Source organism: Podarcis melisellensis, assembly GCF_964234715.1.
Source record: "Podarcis melisellensis genome assembly, chromosome: 11".
NCBI lineage: Eukaryota > Metazoa > Chordata > Lepidosauria > Squamata > Lacertidae > Podarcis > Podarcis melisellensis.
In genome coordinates, this window is record NC_138543.1 from 46354598 (window position 1) to 46371786 (window position 17189).

The window sequence follows — 17189 nt, forward strand, 5'->3', positions numbered from 1 at the left end:
AGCTTACAGAATCTCTCTTTTTTTGGGCGGGGGGAGTGCACAGCAGGTGAATCTAAGTTATCCTTAGAGGAACTGGGCATGAAAGGACTTTCTTTAAGCGAATCCACCTGTCCTTTTGGTTCCTTTTTATAATGCAGAAAGTTTTGCCCATTGAAGCTATCACCCCTAATTCTGTAGCCACTCTTAATAATTGTTGGCATAGATTTCCAGACAATTTTTGTGATTGCTTAGAGTTCCACAACAAAATGTGTGTGTGTGTGTGTGTGTGTGTGTGTTAGATAATATCCATTCATTAGTCTATGATTCTATACGGGGACCAATCTAAGGGCATATATATATATATGATGGTGCTAGATTGAGAATCTGTTAAAACCATGCAAATCGAAGCCTGTTCAATGCCCGAAGAGAGATTTCCTGAAAGGCGTGTGAGACAGTCTTTGCATTCTGAGGGAAATGCAATTCTTAAAATTGCTCACCAATATTTATTTTTAATGAAAGGTGTATCCACATAGAAACAATTAGGATTCTGATGGTTCCATTTCCAAAACCTAAACAGTGACATCATGTAGACCTTATTTGCAGAAAAGCCTTAAACAGGTCTATTCAAGCCCCACTGAATTCAGTGAGGCACGTTCCCAGGTACAAGAAGAAGAGACTGCAGGTTCAGGCCAATGGCCCATCTAGTCTAGCACCCTGTTCCCATAGTGGCAAACCAGATGCCAGTGGGAAACCAGGGAACGGGACCCAAACACAAGAACGTTCTCCACTCCTGTTGTTTCCAGCAACTGGGATTCAATGACATTACTGTCTCCAACCATGGAGGCAGAGAAAAACCATCATGGCTGGTAGCCATCAATAGCTGCCACCTCCACAAATTTTCCAAACCCTTTTAAAGCCATCTAAGTTGGTAGCTACCACGGCCTCCTGTGGGAACAAGTTTCATAGTTTAACTATGCACCACATGAAGAAGTATTCATTTAATTTGTGCTGAATCTTCCAATGATCAGCCTCAGTGGATGTCTATGTTCTAGAGAAGGGGTAGCCAACTCCCAAGAAACTGTAATCTACTCACAGTTAAAAACTAGCAGTGATCTACTCCCTTTTGTGGGGTTCGGGTCAAAGTTGTTTAGCTTTTCTTAGGTGGGGAAGCCCTGTTTCTTTGGGGTTCAGGTCAAAGTTGTTTGAGGGGAGCCAGTGATCTACCAGTGATCTACCAAAGATGTCTAGTGATCTACTGGTAGATCACGATCTACCTGTTGGACGTGCCTCTTATAGTCTTATGAATGGGATAACCCCCCCCCCATTTTCTCCATGTTATGCATCCTTTTTATAAACTTCTTTCATGACACCTCTTTCTTGCCTTTTCTCTAAACCAAATCAAAATGTCACACACACTGCAATCTAGGGGAGTCACCCTATCCCTTTGACCATTTTGGTTGCCCATTTCTGAACCTTTCCCAACTCTACAATATTCTTTTTGCGGTGAGGTGACCAGAATTATAAATAGTATTCCTAGTGCAGCCACACCATACATTTGTATAACAACATTACGATATCAGTAGTTTTATTTTAAATTCCTTTTTCTAATTATTCCCAGCGTGGAACTCTTAAGTCATTCACGAACAAGTTAAAAGAACAAGTTCCAATACCCATCCTTGGGGGTACTAATTTTTCTACGTCCCTTCGTTCAGAGAAATGTCAATTCATTCCTACTCCCTGCTTCCTGCTTAACCAATTCCTGATCCACAGGAGGACCTCTCCTCTTTTTCCTTAATTGCTAAGCTTACTCAGGGGTCCTTGTTGAAAACTTTTTTGAAGTCCAAATACATTATATTAACTCTAATCGGTTTGTGAGACAGGTTCAGGGTCAGAGGTTTTTAGCTTTACTTTTTCCTGAAGTACCACATCCTCCCTCGAAGACATAAGCTTCCTCTTGGGAGTCCAATTTGTTTCTTAAGACGAATCGTGGCATAAATTAACTAGACGTTTTCGCTTGGAAGCCCAACTGCATTGGTTCACACCCAACTGGGCCATTAAAATGTAATGACGAAAAGGGTGGAAAGCTTGGGACACAATCTGCACGTAGTGCAAACTTTGGGAAAGTGGTCCGGGATTCTGTGCATCTTCTCACTGAACCAGACACCCCTATTAATATCCTTGTGAAATTCCCACAGGAATATATCCATGATGTGCAATCTTTGCAGAGGTTTGGGAAGCAAGCTGGGTCAGCCTCTTTCGCTGTATTCGGCAGCCTCTCTGTCTTGCTTTTAATAATAGCCAACACCTGATACTCTCCAAAATAAAGAATGCGACTCTCCAGAGTGCAAATGATTTTTGTTTGCAGAAAGCAGAACCCCAGAAATCAAATATTTTCATACACACCACACTTTCGTGAATTCTTTTCTTCCTATAAAAATATTTTCTCACAAAAGGAACCCGACAGCGATGGCTCAGAGAGCTACTTTAGGCGTGCCTAAGGAGTTGGACGGGCCTGGTGGGATCAAAATGGTTTTTCATTTGAAAGGTGGATGAGAACGCTGTATCTTTTTAATGTTTCAAAAATAGATTTGCCATGAGGCAAATGGGGACTACCAGCCCAAAGTCTCCTTGCCTTGTAAAACTAGCGACCACACAGTTCTGTGGATTCAGGCCACTATAAATTCTTATCTGAAGGTTTTTTAATATATATATATATATATATATATATATATATATATATATATATATATATATATATGGGTGGATTGTAAACACAGCAAGGAAAATTCCCAAGCCAACTTTTTTCTTTCATCTCACCGGAGATATTCAAAATATATAAAAAGTGCAAACATTGCCCTAATCGGCTTTGTAAACAAAACCCAATCAGGTTACCTTCCATAACCATTATGCAGGTATATATCTTAATAGCTACTGAATTGCATGAGTAACACACAGATTGCTAAAAAAAACCCAAACCCAAACAAACCATAAACTCCTGACCTTGGCTGTGTGGCTGTAATTCTTTAACTGTGAGGGGGGAAATAGCTTAATATTGAGGCTGTTATGTTCTCATTTTTGGATCTTGACTTTGTTCAAAATGAAGAGACACTGGAAACTTTGCTCTAAGAGCTACCAACTGGAATTTAAGCATGAACACCAGCAAAGGAAGATTAGCCTGACCCAAACAGGGTATAACAAATGCTCATAACTCAACACTTCGTTCTGGCCTCAAGTAACCGATTTCCTCTCCTCTACCTTTCTTTCCCTTTACTCCTCTTCCCTTTTGAGTCCTGCCTTTTTAGATTGTAAGTCTGATGGCTGGCCTCTTTCACTCTCTTTTTATTGAAGTGAGCTGCTTGGGGAGACAATAGTTGTCTGAAAAGGTCTGAGAAGCAGGATAAAAATATAGTAAATAAATACGTAAGAGAAACACACCCTTGGGAAATTGCGCTGAGGCAGTAGCCAATTTTCTTTAATTGTTAAGACGGATTAAGGGCTCATAAAAAGCTGCTTCTAATTAAGGGCACTTTTTTTTAGGAATCAGTAAAATAACTCAACCATTTTCCTTCTGATTTAACCCCCTTTGAGCTCTACTGATTTAAAACACGGAGCAGTGCAACTGCAGTCAGAACTGCAAACCTGACCATCAACAGGGAAACTTTCACCAACGCCTGAACAACCCAGAGTGTTTGGATAGAAAACTTTCCAAGCCGGCAAGTTCTTCTCAACGGGGAAGAAAGTGGACAACAGCAACCGCTCTGTCCAAGTGATGTTTTTTCAAGATTTGTTGCCTCAGTCAAAATTACTCACCGACAATGACAGCAATGATGGTGAAGAGCACAAAAAAATTCCTCAGTAAGTAACTTTTGACATCATCCTTTGTGATGCTCTGCACTTTCTTCTTTGCCAGAAGAGTACGTTTCCGGACTCCTTGCTGAATGCGCTCCATCCTGTTGCCTGACCTCGTGTCTTCACCGTTACTTTTAGTCATCTATAGCTCACAACGCCTCTACTTTATAGATTTGCTGCTGTTAAAATTTCTGTGGTGGGGAGGGGTGTGTGAAAACTCCTTTTCCTTGATCAGTGACAACAAAAATCCTAAAAGAGAGAGAGAAAGAGAGATTGAGAAAGCCGAGTTTTCAATAACTGCCTTCAAAACCATGCAGTAGAAACCCAACTTTCAACTCTTTTATGCAAACATTTTTTAAAAAACAAACAAATAATAATAAAAAAGGCATTGTAGTCAATATCGAATAATTTACCGGTACATCACAACATAGCAGAATAGAGTCACTTGTATGAAGAGGGACGCGGACACAAACCAGCTATTTTAGGGCACAACGGTATGCATGTTTATTCAGATATGAACTGCATTGTGTTCATTGGAGCTCAGCTAAGCAGCATATTAATGCATCCTCAGAGTTCCAGTGCTTAGATTAAAGAGCTGGTTTAGCACCTCCACTAAAAGCAACAGGACTTAAATTTGGCCGCGTTGCGTCAGGATATCTTATGGTTGCTTTAAAAATCTATTTATTTCAGATCAAATTACTTATTGTTTATTGGGGGGAATCATACCACACTTTAGCCAAATTTCACAGCTTTTGTGCAAATCTTTTTTAGTTCTCTGCTGACAGTATATGAGTAATTTGCATTATCTTGTACATGACACCAAACAAAAGCATGCAATCCATTCATCTGCTGTATTTAAGAAGGTTGCTCTTAGACATTTTCCCACCCACAGGTATGCATATCAACTCAAAACAGGACAAATTAGAGTTTAAACCCCTATTAGAGGGACACTGCTTGCTTATTACACATTTACACTCACAAATACTAATATTTTGCTGTACTGCAGCCCACACATCAAACACCTGATTCTAAAGGTGTGTGTGATTGGTTTGTTTTTTAAATCTTTGACTTAAATCCAACTTCACCTTCCACGTTTGATCATAGTATTTAAGACAGCTGTTCGCGTCTCCCACTGCAAAAGTTATGAGGCTGACTCACAAAAGATTAGAAATGATGAGAAGCTGGGCACAGACAACATGATTTTCCAATTGTATCAACTGCTTAACATCTCTAGTAGCTGCTGGTTCTCAGCTACCGCAAACCATAGAAGTTTTAATAAAGTTTCTCACAAGTACCCGCTGAAACATTCATCCTCTCAGCCACATTGAAATATTGATTTCTGCATTATTTAGAACAAATTAAAGTTTCCCACTGTCAGCTGGTTATGGAAAGATATTGTTTTGGGGCGGGGAAATCCTGTGCAGAACTATTTGTAAGGTGTTTATTTTTTTAACCAGAGCTGCAACCCTATACACCTATTTTTTGGAAACAGGTCCCACTGAACTTCGGGGAACTTACCTTTCCAAGGCGACACTTCACAGGTTATTACGCTGTTAAAGAAACAGTCGCTCTTCTCCCGCATCTCCCAAATCAGGAGCCCCCCCCACCTGTCCGTATCGATACCCAGGGTGCAAGTACCCCCCCCCCCCAAGGAAGACAGCATCCACTGAGGCAGGAAAGGACCCGGGGGGGTGCCAAGGGGAGAGGAAGGCATATGCAACTGGAGAAGGGATAGCACAGCGAGACTCTTAACCTCGGGGTCGCGGGTTCGAGCCCCACGTCGCGCAAAAGATCCCCGCACCTAAAGGGGCTCCGGACTACACGACCCCTTTGCAACCTTACAATTCGGGATCGAGAGAGCGCGCTCACCTTTCCAGACTCCGAGCGAAGCGGGCGGGAGGCAAGAGGCGAGATTCCCTCCGGATCGAGCGGAGTCCACGCGGGGAGGGTCGGAAGCTGTCCGGGGAAGCGGGAGCGAGAAGGTGGGCCGGGGGCGCAGGCTGGGACTCTGCCGGAGGCAACTTAGAAGCGCAGCAAGTTAAGGAAAGGGGAGGAGCCGCGCCGGGCAAATCTGTGTGCGCGCAGGCGGCGGCGCCGAGGGGCGCTGGGAGGCGAGCCTGGCGAATACTGATGAGCCTCCGCGCTCCGCAGTCGGGGTGGCTTTCCTTTGTGCGCCCCCCGCCCCACTTTTAGGCCACTTTCACGCTTTGTCAGTTCAGCTTCCTTGGAAATGCAAACTCTGGACCCGGGAGAGAATGGCGAGCGCGCAAGCCTCTCCTCTTTCCTTCGTCGCCTTGCCAAACGAGATTTCTGGGTCTCCAGATAGCGTTATGCAGCATTATATACATGCATCTATCCTTTTAGGATAAATAATAATAATAATAATAATAATAATAATAATAATAATAATAATAATAATAATAAAAAATAGTGGTGCAAGTGTGCGCTCTCTTTTCAAAGCTTCCTGTAGGAGGTCAGGAAACGTGTTGGTATTTTTATTTGTGTGTCCGTGTGAAATCAGTGCTCTGTGAAAGCTGCCCCAGAGGGCGAGGAACCTGTCTGCGATTTCTCAGGAGTGAGCAGGACCAGGACAAGGGAAAAGTCAACAGAAGCACAGACGGCTCTTCTTCATTTCCGTCTCCCTGCCCTCTCCCGTGACTCGTCTTTACGCTGCATTCAAGACAGGGCTTGTTCTGTCAACGTTTTCTTCTTTTAAAAGCCTCCCGAAGTAAATTCAAGCCCAGCCGAAACTTTCAGCGCTTGAGAAGGCGTGAAAGGTAACGAGGGAAAGGACAGCTGCTTCGAAGTTTCTCTTTTGCTTTACTGTAATTTACTGCGCACCCAGGATGCAGACTTCCAAAGAACGAGCGCATTTTAAGATGCCGAGCGAGACGTTGCACAAAGTTTAAGAGGAATGCTGGTGGCTCCTTCAGGCCACTCATAAGACATTTCCATATTTATTTTTACTCTCTGAGTCATGGAAAAAAAATGCATACCTCTATACCTGCTTCTTCTTCCCTGAGGTCACGTCCATACATTTAAAGCACTCTTATATCACTTAAAAGTCATTGCTTCCCCCCAAAGAATCTTGGGAACTGTGGTTTGTTAAGAGTGCTGACCTCAGAGCGCTATATTTCCCAACATTCATCACAAACTACAGTTCCCGGGCTTCTCCATGACTGCTAAAGTGATATAAGAGTGCTTTATGTAAGAACATAAGACTAGTTCTGATGGATCTGGTCAATGGCTCATCTGGATAAGTATCCTGTTCTCACAGTGGCCAACCAGATATTTGTGGGAATCCAATAGGCACCAGCACTCGCCCTTTCTGCAGTTTCTGGCAACTGGTATTCAGAAACATATTGTGCCCAATCATGGAGGCAGAGTATAGCCATTGTTGCTAGGAGCCATGGAGAGACAGCCTTACCTGCCCTGAATTTCATTTATTAAATCTGCATGCCACCCTTTCACTCGTAGTTCTCAGTGTGGTTCACAAAATAAAGAACTATAACAATCATAGTGCTTGTTTCTGGAGTATCACAGTTTTAGCCAAAGGCTAACTAGCAAATACGGATGCGGGTGGCACTGTGGGTTAAACCACAGAGCCTAGGACTTGCCAATCAGAAGGTTGGCAGTTTGAATCCCCGTGACGGGGTGAGCTCCCATTGCTCGGTCCCTGCTCCTGCCAACCTAGCAGTTCGAAAGCATGTCAAAGTGCAAGTAGATAAATAGGTACTGCTCCGGCGGGAAGGTAAACAGCATTTCTGTGTGCTGCTCTGGTTCGCCAGAAGCGGCTTAGTCATGCTGGCCACATGACCCGGAAGCTGTACACCAGCTCACTCGGCCAATAAAGTGAGATGAGCACCGCAACCCTAGAGTCGGCCCACGACTGGACCTAATTGTCAGGGGTCCCTTTACCTTTACCTAACTAGCAAATAGCAGTAGAATGAATCCTAAAATAGTAGTAGACATATAACCAGAGTTTTGTTGTTCGCAATAATGGAAGAATGTATATTGCAGATCAGGAAAGGTAGCACAAAAGTCAAGAGGATGGCAACATAGTTAATGGGCAGAGTCAATGAAGGTAAAAGAGGGGAGAAGGTTTCTCTCAGTAAATGGAAATATTTAAATCTGTTTAAGCTATGTTGGGGGCCATTACTATCCCTTGTGAGAGCAAATGTCATAGTTTTACTATTTTATTTATTTATTTATTTATTTCATAACGTTTATATACCACTTGACAGTAAAACAAAAGCAAAACCCCCCAAAGCAGTATGCACTGCGTTAAGAATTAATTTATTTTGTCTGCCCTGAATCTTCCATACTTCAGCTTCACTGCATATCCCTGAGTCTTATAGGAGAACATTATGCATGAAGTAAAGAAAGTGGATATGGAGAAGTAATTGTGTACGCCTCTATCATGTCTAAACTCAAAAAGCCTGAAATGTTGTAAGCTTTCCTTATAGGGAAGGTGATCATTTTGATTGCCCTTTTCCAAACCTTTTCCAATTTGCCCAGTGGCCAAAAGATACTGACAAAACAACCCTAGATATGCCTACTTAGAAGTTCAGTAAGGTTCACTCCCAGGTAAGGGCACAGGATTGCAACCTGAGTGTCTGTCCAGAAAATAATCAAACTGAATCAGAACTGGGGTAGGTGTGGGGCCAGCTCTATCGTTAGGCAGAGTGAGGTAGCTCAGGCATCAGCAAAGTGTGTGTACCATGCAGATAGCTCTGCATGGCAAAGGCAAGCCTCATATGTGCTGCTGTGTTAGTGTTGAAGTCGGATTAAATGGCTAGCCCAGTTGACCTCTGTATATAGGATTTTGTGTATATAGAATGTCTCAGACTGGTGTGTTACAGATAAGATGGTGAACTATGGAGGATTTAGGAAGCAATCAGAATGGACAGCAAAATCAGAAAGTGCCACATGAATTTACCAATAGATGGAATGATTTTAGACTAGGAAGCTAGCAAACAGTACTTTTCGCTAGCAGTCATAATTGAAATTGGAAGTGTGCAACCCATTGAAAGTCTGTGGGAACAGGGATGATGAACCAGTAACACTCTAGATGTCGCTGGACTCCAACTCCCTTCATCCCCAGCCAGCATGGGTAATGCTGAGGAATGATGGGAGTTGTAGTCCAACATCTGCAGGGCCCCATCCCTGTGCTATAGAGGCACCAACATTGTCGCTGCTCAAAAAAACAAAATGCATTCATGAAGAATCTGAGTCCCCCTCCACCACTCTAACTAGTTCACACCATTGCATGCATAAATTGCAATTCTCAACAGATTTGTCTCAAATTTGTCCACCTTGTGTCACAGTCAACATGCAGATATTCCACACCAAACCTGAGATCAGTTGGCCACATCATCTGGGTATGGTAAACAATTAGAGGTTATTGGTGTGTGTGTGTATTCAAATGTTGTGTATGTAAAGGACACAAGTCATTTAAACTACTCAGCCAAAAAGGGAAAAAGTTCATTGTATGCAGCGCCTGATGTTAGCATGAATTTGCAAAAATACACGTTTATGGTCATAGAATCAGTAATCACAGCAATCAAGACATATACAAATCATTTGCAGCAATAATTCTAATTTAAGAGTGCTCGTAGCTCAAAGTTGCTGTTGTAGCTACTCTTTAGCATTTGGACATTTCTTTGGCAGGAGGGGAGATATTGTCTATTGTGGTGAAAGAAACGAGCTCTGAGAAAATATGCAGATTTGGTAGCAAGGGAAAATGCAGCTTCAGGTTTTGAAAACAGGATGCCAGAAAGTCTTACATGCTGTGTATGCAAACTGCATGTATACACATAGCCTGGTCACAATGGCTGAGGTCATTACAAGCCACTCCATTATGTGGTTTTCTATAAAATACCACATTGCTTTAGATTATCCTTGGCAAGTATGCATCCAGAATATGTGGTAGGCAGACTTTTAGAAAATATTCTTGTTATGATAAGGGAGGTAAATAATTCTTTCATGAACCTGGTAGGCTAGCCTACAGGACAGCAAGATCTTGGATGACATCATCATCATCATCATCATCATCATCATCATTATTTACTTACCCGGGCAAGGCAAGTAATTTGCGCCCCCTAACCCATGGATTTGTGCCCCCTAACCCCCAGATGTTGCGCCCGGTGCGGCCGGCCCCCCCCGCACCCCCACGCTATGCCACAGCTTATTTACTTACATACTTACTTACTTACATACTTGTTCCTCACTCATCTGACTCAGTTGCCCAGCCACTCTGGGTGGCTTCCAACACAATATAAGCACAAGAAAACATCAGACATTAAAAGCTTCCCGAAACATGACAGCCTTCAGATATCTATGGAAGGTCGTATAATTGTTTATCTCTTTGACATCTGACGGGAGGGCGTTCCGCAGGGCAGGTGCCGCTACCAAGAATGCTCTCTGCCTGGTTCCCTGTAACTTCACTTCTCACAATTGAGGGAACAGCCAGGAAACCTTCAGAACTGGTGTCTGGGCTGAGTGATGGGGGTGGAGATGCTCCTTCAGGTATATTGGCCGTTTAGGGCTTTAAAGGTTAGCACCAACACTTTGAATTGTGCTCAGAAACATACTGGGAGCCAGTGTAGGTCTTTTAGGACCAGCGTTATATGGTCCTAGCCCCTGCTCCCAGTCACCAGTCTGGTAGCTGTATTCTGGATTAGTTGTAGTTTCCAAGTCACCTTCAAAGGTAGCCCCATGTAGAGCACATTGCATTTGTCCAAGTGGGAGATAACCAGAACATGTACCATTCTGGTGAGACAGGTAAGTAGGGTCTCAGCTGGCGTACCAGATGGAATTGGTAGACAGCTGCCCTGGAAACAGAATTGACCTGCACTTGGTTCCCCATCTGTGGAAGCCTCTTCCCAGGGAAACTGGCTAAAAATACACCATCGGAGATGCTTCAGTGAAATGCATGCCTTCTTCCAGCATAGCAATAGTGAAATTAAGTACGTAAACTCTGAGGAAGAAGCAGAACATGCCTACATTTTATACTGGAAATGGGGGGAAAAGTTCTTAGTCGTGCTAAAAGGAAGCGGTGCCAAATCTTCTTGACATGGCGACATCCCGTTCTTAGGAGCGAAATGCAAAATAGCCCTTAGTCTGCTTAATGTACTAAAATTGAAAAGAGCCTATGAGAGATGAGACAGGCACCTTAGAAAACAGAATTTAAAAGGCAAAGCAATCCAGGGGAAACAAGAGACAAGCTCATTAAAAGTGTTCTATGAAAGCTTGGCTCCAGAAAACCCCCGTCTCCATCCAGTCCTGTCTGCCACCCAGTGTTAGCTGAAAACTTGTGATGTGTTGGCAAGTGATCTTTGAGTGAATCCCATTGAGCAGTATTCCGGACTCACTCCATTCCATACGCTGGGAAATTCCCTCTCCCCGCCCATTGAAAGCAGCCATTCATATGACTCAGGTTTCTCTTTCCTTTCTTTAGAACCAGAATTCAACATCATTAACAAGGAGATAGGCCTACACATGGAGGAAGAGGCAGTTGCCAGAGGGGAGACAAGCATTTCCTCTGCATCAGACTGGTTCTTGAATGAGTCAGCAAGCAGAGGATGAACTAGGGTTCCTCACCTCCAGCAAGTTCTCATCAATGGGAAATGTCCAGCTTTCATGCACGGTCTCGATTCCTTTATTCCATGTGACCCCCATGCCTGGGATTGCGTGGGTGGCAACAGCCAGAGCCAAGCATCAGTTAGATGTGTGGAGGAACCCTTTTGTGGGTTTGCTTCTTGACTTCAGGAGAAAGTTTCCCAACCATTGTTTTGCCGAGGAAGCTCTGCTGCACCGCAAGTGAGTCTGAAATGATTGCATTGAGATGCAAATGAAGTTTGCTTTGAATTTCTTTCAAAGAACTGATGTGCAAAAGCTGCGTACCTGTGGATGGGTCGACTGCTAGCCTAGTAGTCATATAGAAAAGCCCTCACTGCAGTAGCTTCCAGTTAGCTAAGTACTGCAGATCCCCTGTTTTCCAAAAGCCAAGCCATAGATCCCCTACCTATATCTCTATGGTAGTTTTTAGGGACACGGGTGGCGCTCTGGGTTAAACCACAGAGCCTAGGACTTGCCAGTCAGAAGGTCGGAGGTTCAAATCCCTGCGATGGGGTGAGCTCCCGTTGCTTGGTACCAGCTCCTGCCAACCTAGCAGTTTGAAAGCATGTCAAAGTGCAAGTAGATAAATAGGTACCACTCCGGCGGGAAGGTAAATGGCGTTTCCGTGCGCTGCTCTGGTTCGCCAGAAGCGGCTTAGTCTTGCTGGCCACATGACCCGGAAGCTATACTCCGGCTCCCTCGGCCAATAAAGTGAGATGAGCGCCGCAACCCCAGAGCCGGTCACGACTGGACCTAATGGTCAGGGGTTCCTTTACCTTTTTATGGTAGTTTTTGTTATTTGAATGGTGCCACGGACCTCTTGGGTGGGTTATATGGACCCCCTGGGGCCTGTGGACCACCAGTTGGAAACCACTGCCTTATTGCATTCTTGCTCCGGTACAAGGATGTTGGAGAAGCCAGGCTGACAGCTCACGTGGCCGGGTGTTGTGAACAAGTGGTCCCCCATGTGGATGCAGCCATTGCACGCTGAGAGTAGATGTACCTGTGTGCATGTACATAAACATCAAATCAAGGGCTGGCATTAGGAAACTGGGATAAGAACACACAGAGCACATTGTCCAGATGTGTATAGTAAAGTTTTAAAAATGGATTAAATGAATGGAAGTAGTGTAGAATAAAGTAAAATGGGCATCAGCGTTAAAAAAATTACAGTCATCGTACAAACTTCCAGAGGAAGGTTAAAAAATGTCAAAGGTTAGTTTCTTTTGCTTGCTGCAGCAAAGTTCTTGGACACCCTGAGGGTGATAGATGCAAATTTGATCTGAGAGAAGTAGGAGGACATAAAAGACATCTGAATTGCCTTTCAGATTTAGGAGATTTATGCAGATCTCAGTGAAAGGAGCAGAGGAGACCAAGAGCCACCAACTCAGCCTCTCCAGAGTCACAGGGACACTTGTGTCCGTGGGAAGGGATTTTTAAATATCTTCCTCCCTCTCACACTGTTGAGGGAAGGACATTTGGGCATACCAAAGGGAAACCATATTTCATTTGATTTATTCATCCTGCATTCACACTGTGCTGAAAAATTCTCTTTTGCTGAGAAAAGAAAATGGTTACAAGGGTCATCACACGGTGCTGGTGAAATTCTCATGGGTGGGATGCAAGGGTTTTGTCATGCTTATCTTTCTAGACGACAATCCCTGCACTCCCAAAATTCCACAGAAATCATCAAGCAGGGAGGAGCAAAGTCGCTGTGAACTCCTATTTGGGAGCCTGCCTGTGGCTTGGCCATTGTTTCAGACCACCCCAATGCCCACCAGACTTTGTTCTAGTCTTGTGAACTGCCCTTAGATATTGTGATGAAGCACGGTATATAAGTCTAATAAACAAGTAAATAAAACACATGGTTTTCTCTGGATTCTTCACATTTTTTGTTGCTGTACCTTTCTGATCCACTCCATTCAAATGATCTCCAGACACATGTGTAGTGCTATTACAAGATCTTGTAATTTCCCATGGCTTATCGCCAGTCTAAACACCCTCTCCCTTTGGGTTTTTTCTCTCCCTCACCCCTGTGAGATCGTCTTACTCCACATATCCCCACCAGACCGCTTTGATCTATGGAACTGGCACCATATAATACTTGTTCTGCATTTGTAGGAAACTGATCTTTTAGTGTGGCAGCACCCAGACTTTAGATCTCCCTGCCTATTGACATCAGACAGGTACCATCACTGTATTCATTTCAGCACCTGCTGAAAACATTTCTGGTTGTCGTTTAGTCGCGTCCGACTCTTCGTGACCCCATGGACCAGAGCACGCCAGGCACTCCTGTCTTCCACTGCCTCCCGCAGTTTGGTCAAATTCATGCTGGTAGCTTCGAGAACACCTGTCCAACCATCTCGTCCTCTGCCATCCCCTTCTCCTTGCGCCCTCAATCTTCCCCAACATCAGGGTCTTTTCCAGGGAGTCTTCTCTTCTCATGAGGTGGCCAAAGTATTAGGCAAGCCTACCCAGATATTAAGTCTTCCCTTGATTTTAATTATTTTTTTGTAAGTTTTATAGTAAATATTTGTGTTTAACTGTGTTTACCAATACTTACATGGTTTATTCTGTTTGTAAAATGCTTTGAGGCTTTCTTTTTCTCTAACAATCAGGTGGGATTTAAACTTCACGAAATAAACAAATGACTAAATAGCTGGCCTATATTTTGTTGGTGCATTTCCACAGCGCTTGATTTGCCTGGTCAGATCTGTAACTGTCATTTTTCAGAAGGATGTTGTAAACTCTTGAAACAGTAGCAATGCCATGAAGTGCGCAGGACATCCACAGTGGGGAGGGCCCTAGGTCAGGGTCAGTACATTGGCTTCACCTGCAGAAATTCTCATCCTCAGTCCCTAGCATCTTTATGGAGAGCTGGGAGTGTTCCCTTCCTGAAACCTTAACTGCTGCAAGTCAGTGGAAACACTACTGAACCAAATAGACTAAGGCAGTGCCCTGTCTTCCTCTCCTAAAAGGTCTTTGAGTTCCCTTTCCGGAAATTTCTTTTACATTTCTGAACCGTTTTCTAAGCCCTCCAAGTCATTTTAGAACTCTTCCATTCGGTCGAGTGCTTGAGATAAGCATCCCAGAGGCTGCAAGGGCATTCACTGCCCACAGTGGGATATTGCTCCATAAAAACAACTCTCCCACAGCCCTGCAGTTCTCAGAACTCGTCGCTCCATTCGGGCACCTTTAACACAGCACAATGAAAGGGCTTTCTTCCTTTTACTTTTCCTCCGAAATGCCCATGAACTACTTCCTGCCGAGAGCCCCACGCTCAGGATGCACAGCGGTGTTCAAAAACAGCACGGGAAATTCCATTATGATTATTTTTTTTTAAAGCAGAATAACTCGCTTCTCGTTCGGCAGCAGAGCAGCTGTGTAAATAGAAAAAGTGTTTGCAGGGCACTACATAGTTATTTGGGGGGCTTTCTTTTGAAGGCACGCTGGGGGTCTTGCATGTGAAATCATCCAGACAGGTTCAATAATAAATACCGTATTTTTTGCTCTATAAGACTCACTTTTCCCCTCCTAAAAAGTAAGGGGAAATGTGTGTGCATCTTATGGAGCGAATGCAGGCTGTTCAGCTATCCCATAAGCTAGAACAGCAAGAGGGATTGGTGCTTTCACTGCGCTGCGATCCCTCTTGCTGTTCTGGCTTCTGGGATTCAGAATATTTTTTTTTCTTGTTTTCCTCCTCCAAAAACTAGGTGCGTCTTATGGTCTGGTGCGTCTTATAGAGTGAAAAATACGGTGACATTTAGCATGTTGGCATGTGTGTGTGTGCATAAAGCGAACATAAATTTAATTTTATTAGACTAGAGCAGATGTCACAATTATTTCACAGAACTATACCTGTGTTTTAGTAGCAGGAAGGCAGACCAGTGCTACATGTAGCTCAGTATTGTCTGCATAGCTCTCAAGGGTTTCAGGCCAGAAATATTTCCAGCCCTACCTAGTGGACCTACTTGGCACCTTTTTGCATGGAAAGGGAATGCATTGCAGACCTCCCATGCCATCTCTCATGTTATTGTAATTACACTTGTAACCAAGGGGAGGACAGAAGAGACGCCATGGTGCATCTGCAGCAGCACAAACAGCAGCTAGGAAAGAAAAACACGCCTTTCCCTCGTCAGTGTCTACAGCCACAGCAGGCGCTGCAACCTTGTGTCAGGATTTACAATCTCCCTCTCACACCAAGAGACGGCAAGCTGGCACTTTTATAATGTTCAGATTTAGCGATATTTACACAGTAGCTCAGTCCGAGAACACAGCTCAGTCTTCATCACTCGATGGGTCAGTTGAGCCCACTGGAGGGTGGGCTGTTTTCCAATAGGATATATGCCATCGGATGCTCCTCCTTCTGTGGGGTTGACACCAAGCCTGGACTCTGCCCATCCTCCTAGTAGGAGGAGACTCAGGAGCAGATTGTCCAGTTTGCCCCTCCTCCCCTGAGCGCATGTCTGAGAGCTGTGGCCCCTCTGCCTGCTTTATGCTGTCCTGGGAATTTATGACCTGCATTCCAGGAAAAGGAGAGGCTCGCTTCACACTCTATGCATGTGAAGAAAGCAAGACTCCATCTCTTTCTGTCTGCCACCCTCCTTTGTCCTCGGAGCCCTCGCTGTCACTCTGGGAAAGAATGTTCCTGACACCTTGCAACAGTTTGACCTCAGCACCAAAGATGCACTCCTCCATTGTCTCCCGAGATAGACGGATGCCAACAATAACAGAACCACTTTGAGCATGACTTACACTGGGAAGGTAAAGGGTAAAGGGACCCCTGACCATTAAGACCAGTCGTGAACGTCTCTGGGGTTGCGGCACTCATTTCGTTTTACTGTCCAAGGGATCTGGCATTTGTCCACAGACAGCTTCTGGGTCATGTGGCCAGCATGACTAAGCCGCTTCTGGCAAACCAGAGAAGTGAACGGAAATGCTGTTTACCTTCCCGCTGGAGTGGTACCTATTTATCTACTTGCACTTGACATGCTTTCGAACTGCTAGGTTGGCAGGATACACTGGGAAAGCCACATGTAAATAGTGATGATCCTAACTTAAGACATTGCGGGGAATTTACAGGTTGGCTGCACTCAGCGACCTGGTGGGCCAGGAGAGACTTCTGCAGTGGGCGCTGTCAGGAATCTTAGAATGGGTGAGTCATCTGGGGCAGCCTGGCAATACGATGCTCATACATCTCACAGAGGCATTGTCCTTTCCTCAGTTCCAGTGGAGACCACCAGAGGCAGACTTCCATAGCAGATTGGAAATTTAGGAACATGGTAGCTGGTGTGGATTGATCACACTCAACTATTTAAATATACAGTCAGCACAAAAAGGGGGAAACCAGTAGATTGGAAGGTCAGGAAGAAGACAGGCTGGTCAAAGGCACTGTTGTCATGGGGCAGTGGAACGGGGAGGGGGGCAGATGCCAATAACTTTTCTTGCCATGGTTTGCCCTGGCGAAATTCATCTAGCATTGATAATTGATTCCATGGACTAATGCTTGCTGGTGCAGGATAATCTCCCACTCAGTTCTTTGAGAGATGGGATAATTGCATGTTTAGAAGAGCATCCAAACCCTTGCATTGTGAGATGATCACCCTTCACTAATTTTTACAGAGATGCAATTATGCTGGGCCACCCCATTGAAGCCAATCTTTCCTAGCCCTCGTACAACTGTCCTCTCTCGTCTTCTTTGTCTGCAGGCACGGTAGTGAGTCAAATATCCCTGAAATGAA

The 17189-nt window shown here is 44.3% G+C and overlaps 1 protein-coding gene across 1 annotated transcript in view; it reads right to left on the reverse strand.

Annotated features, from left to right (window-relative positions):
- SLC1A3 (solute carrier family 1 member 3) overlaps positions 1-5919 on the reverse strand; it is a 37108-nt gene extending 31189 nt beyond the window's left edge. Inside the window, exons 1-2 of the mRNA XM_081929803.1 lie at positions 5698-5919; positions 3790-4077 (exon numbers count right to left, since the gene is read on the reverse strand). Of these exons, the coding sequence (XP_081785929.1) occupies positions 3790-3970 (181 nt within the window). The 5' untranslated portion in view covers positions 3971-4077; positions 5698-5919. The remainder of the gene's footprint in view (positions 1-3789; positions 4078-5697) is intronic.
- Positions 5920-17189: the final 11270 nt, after the last annotated feature.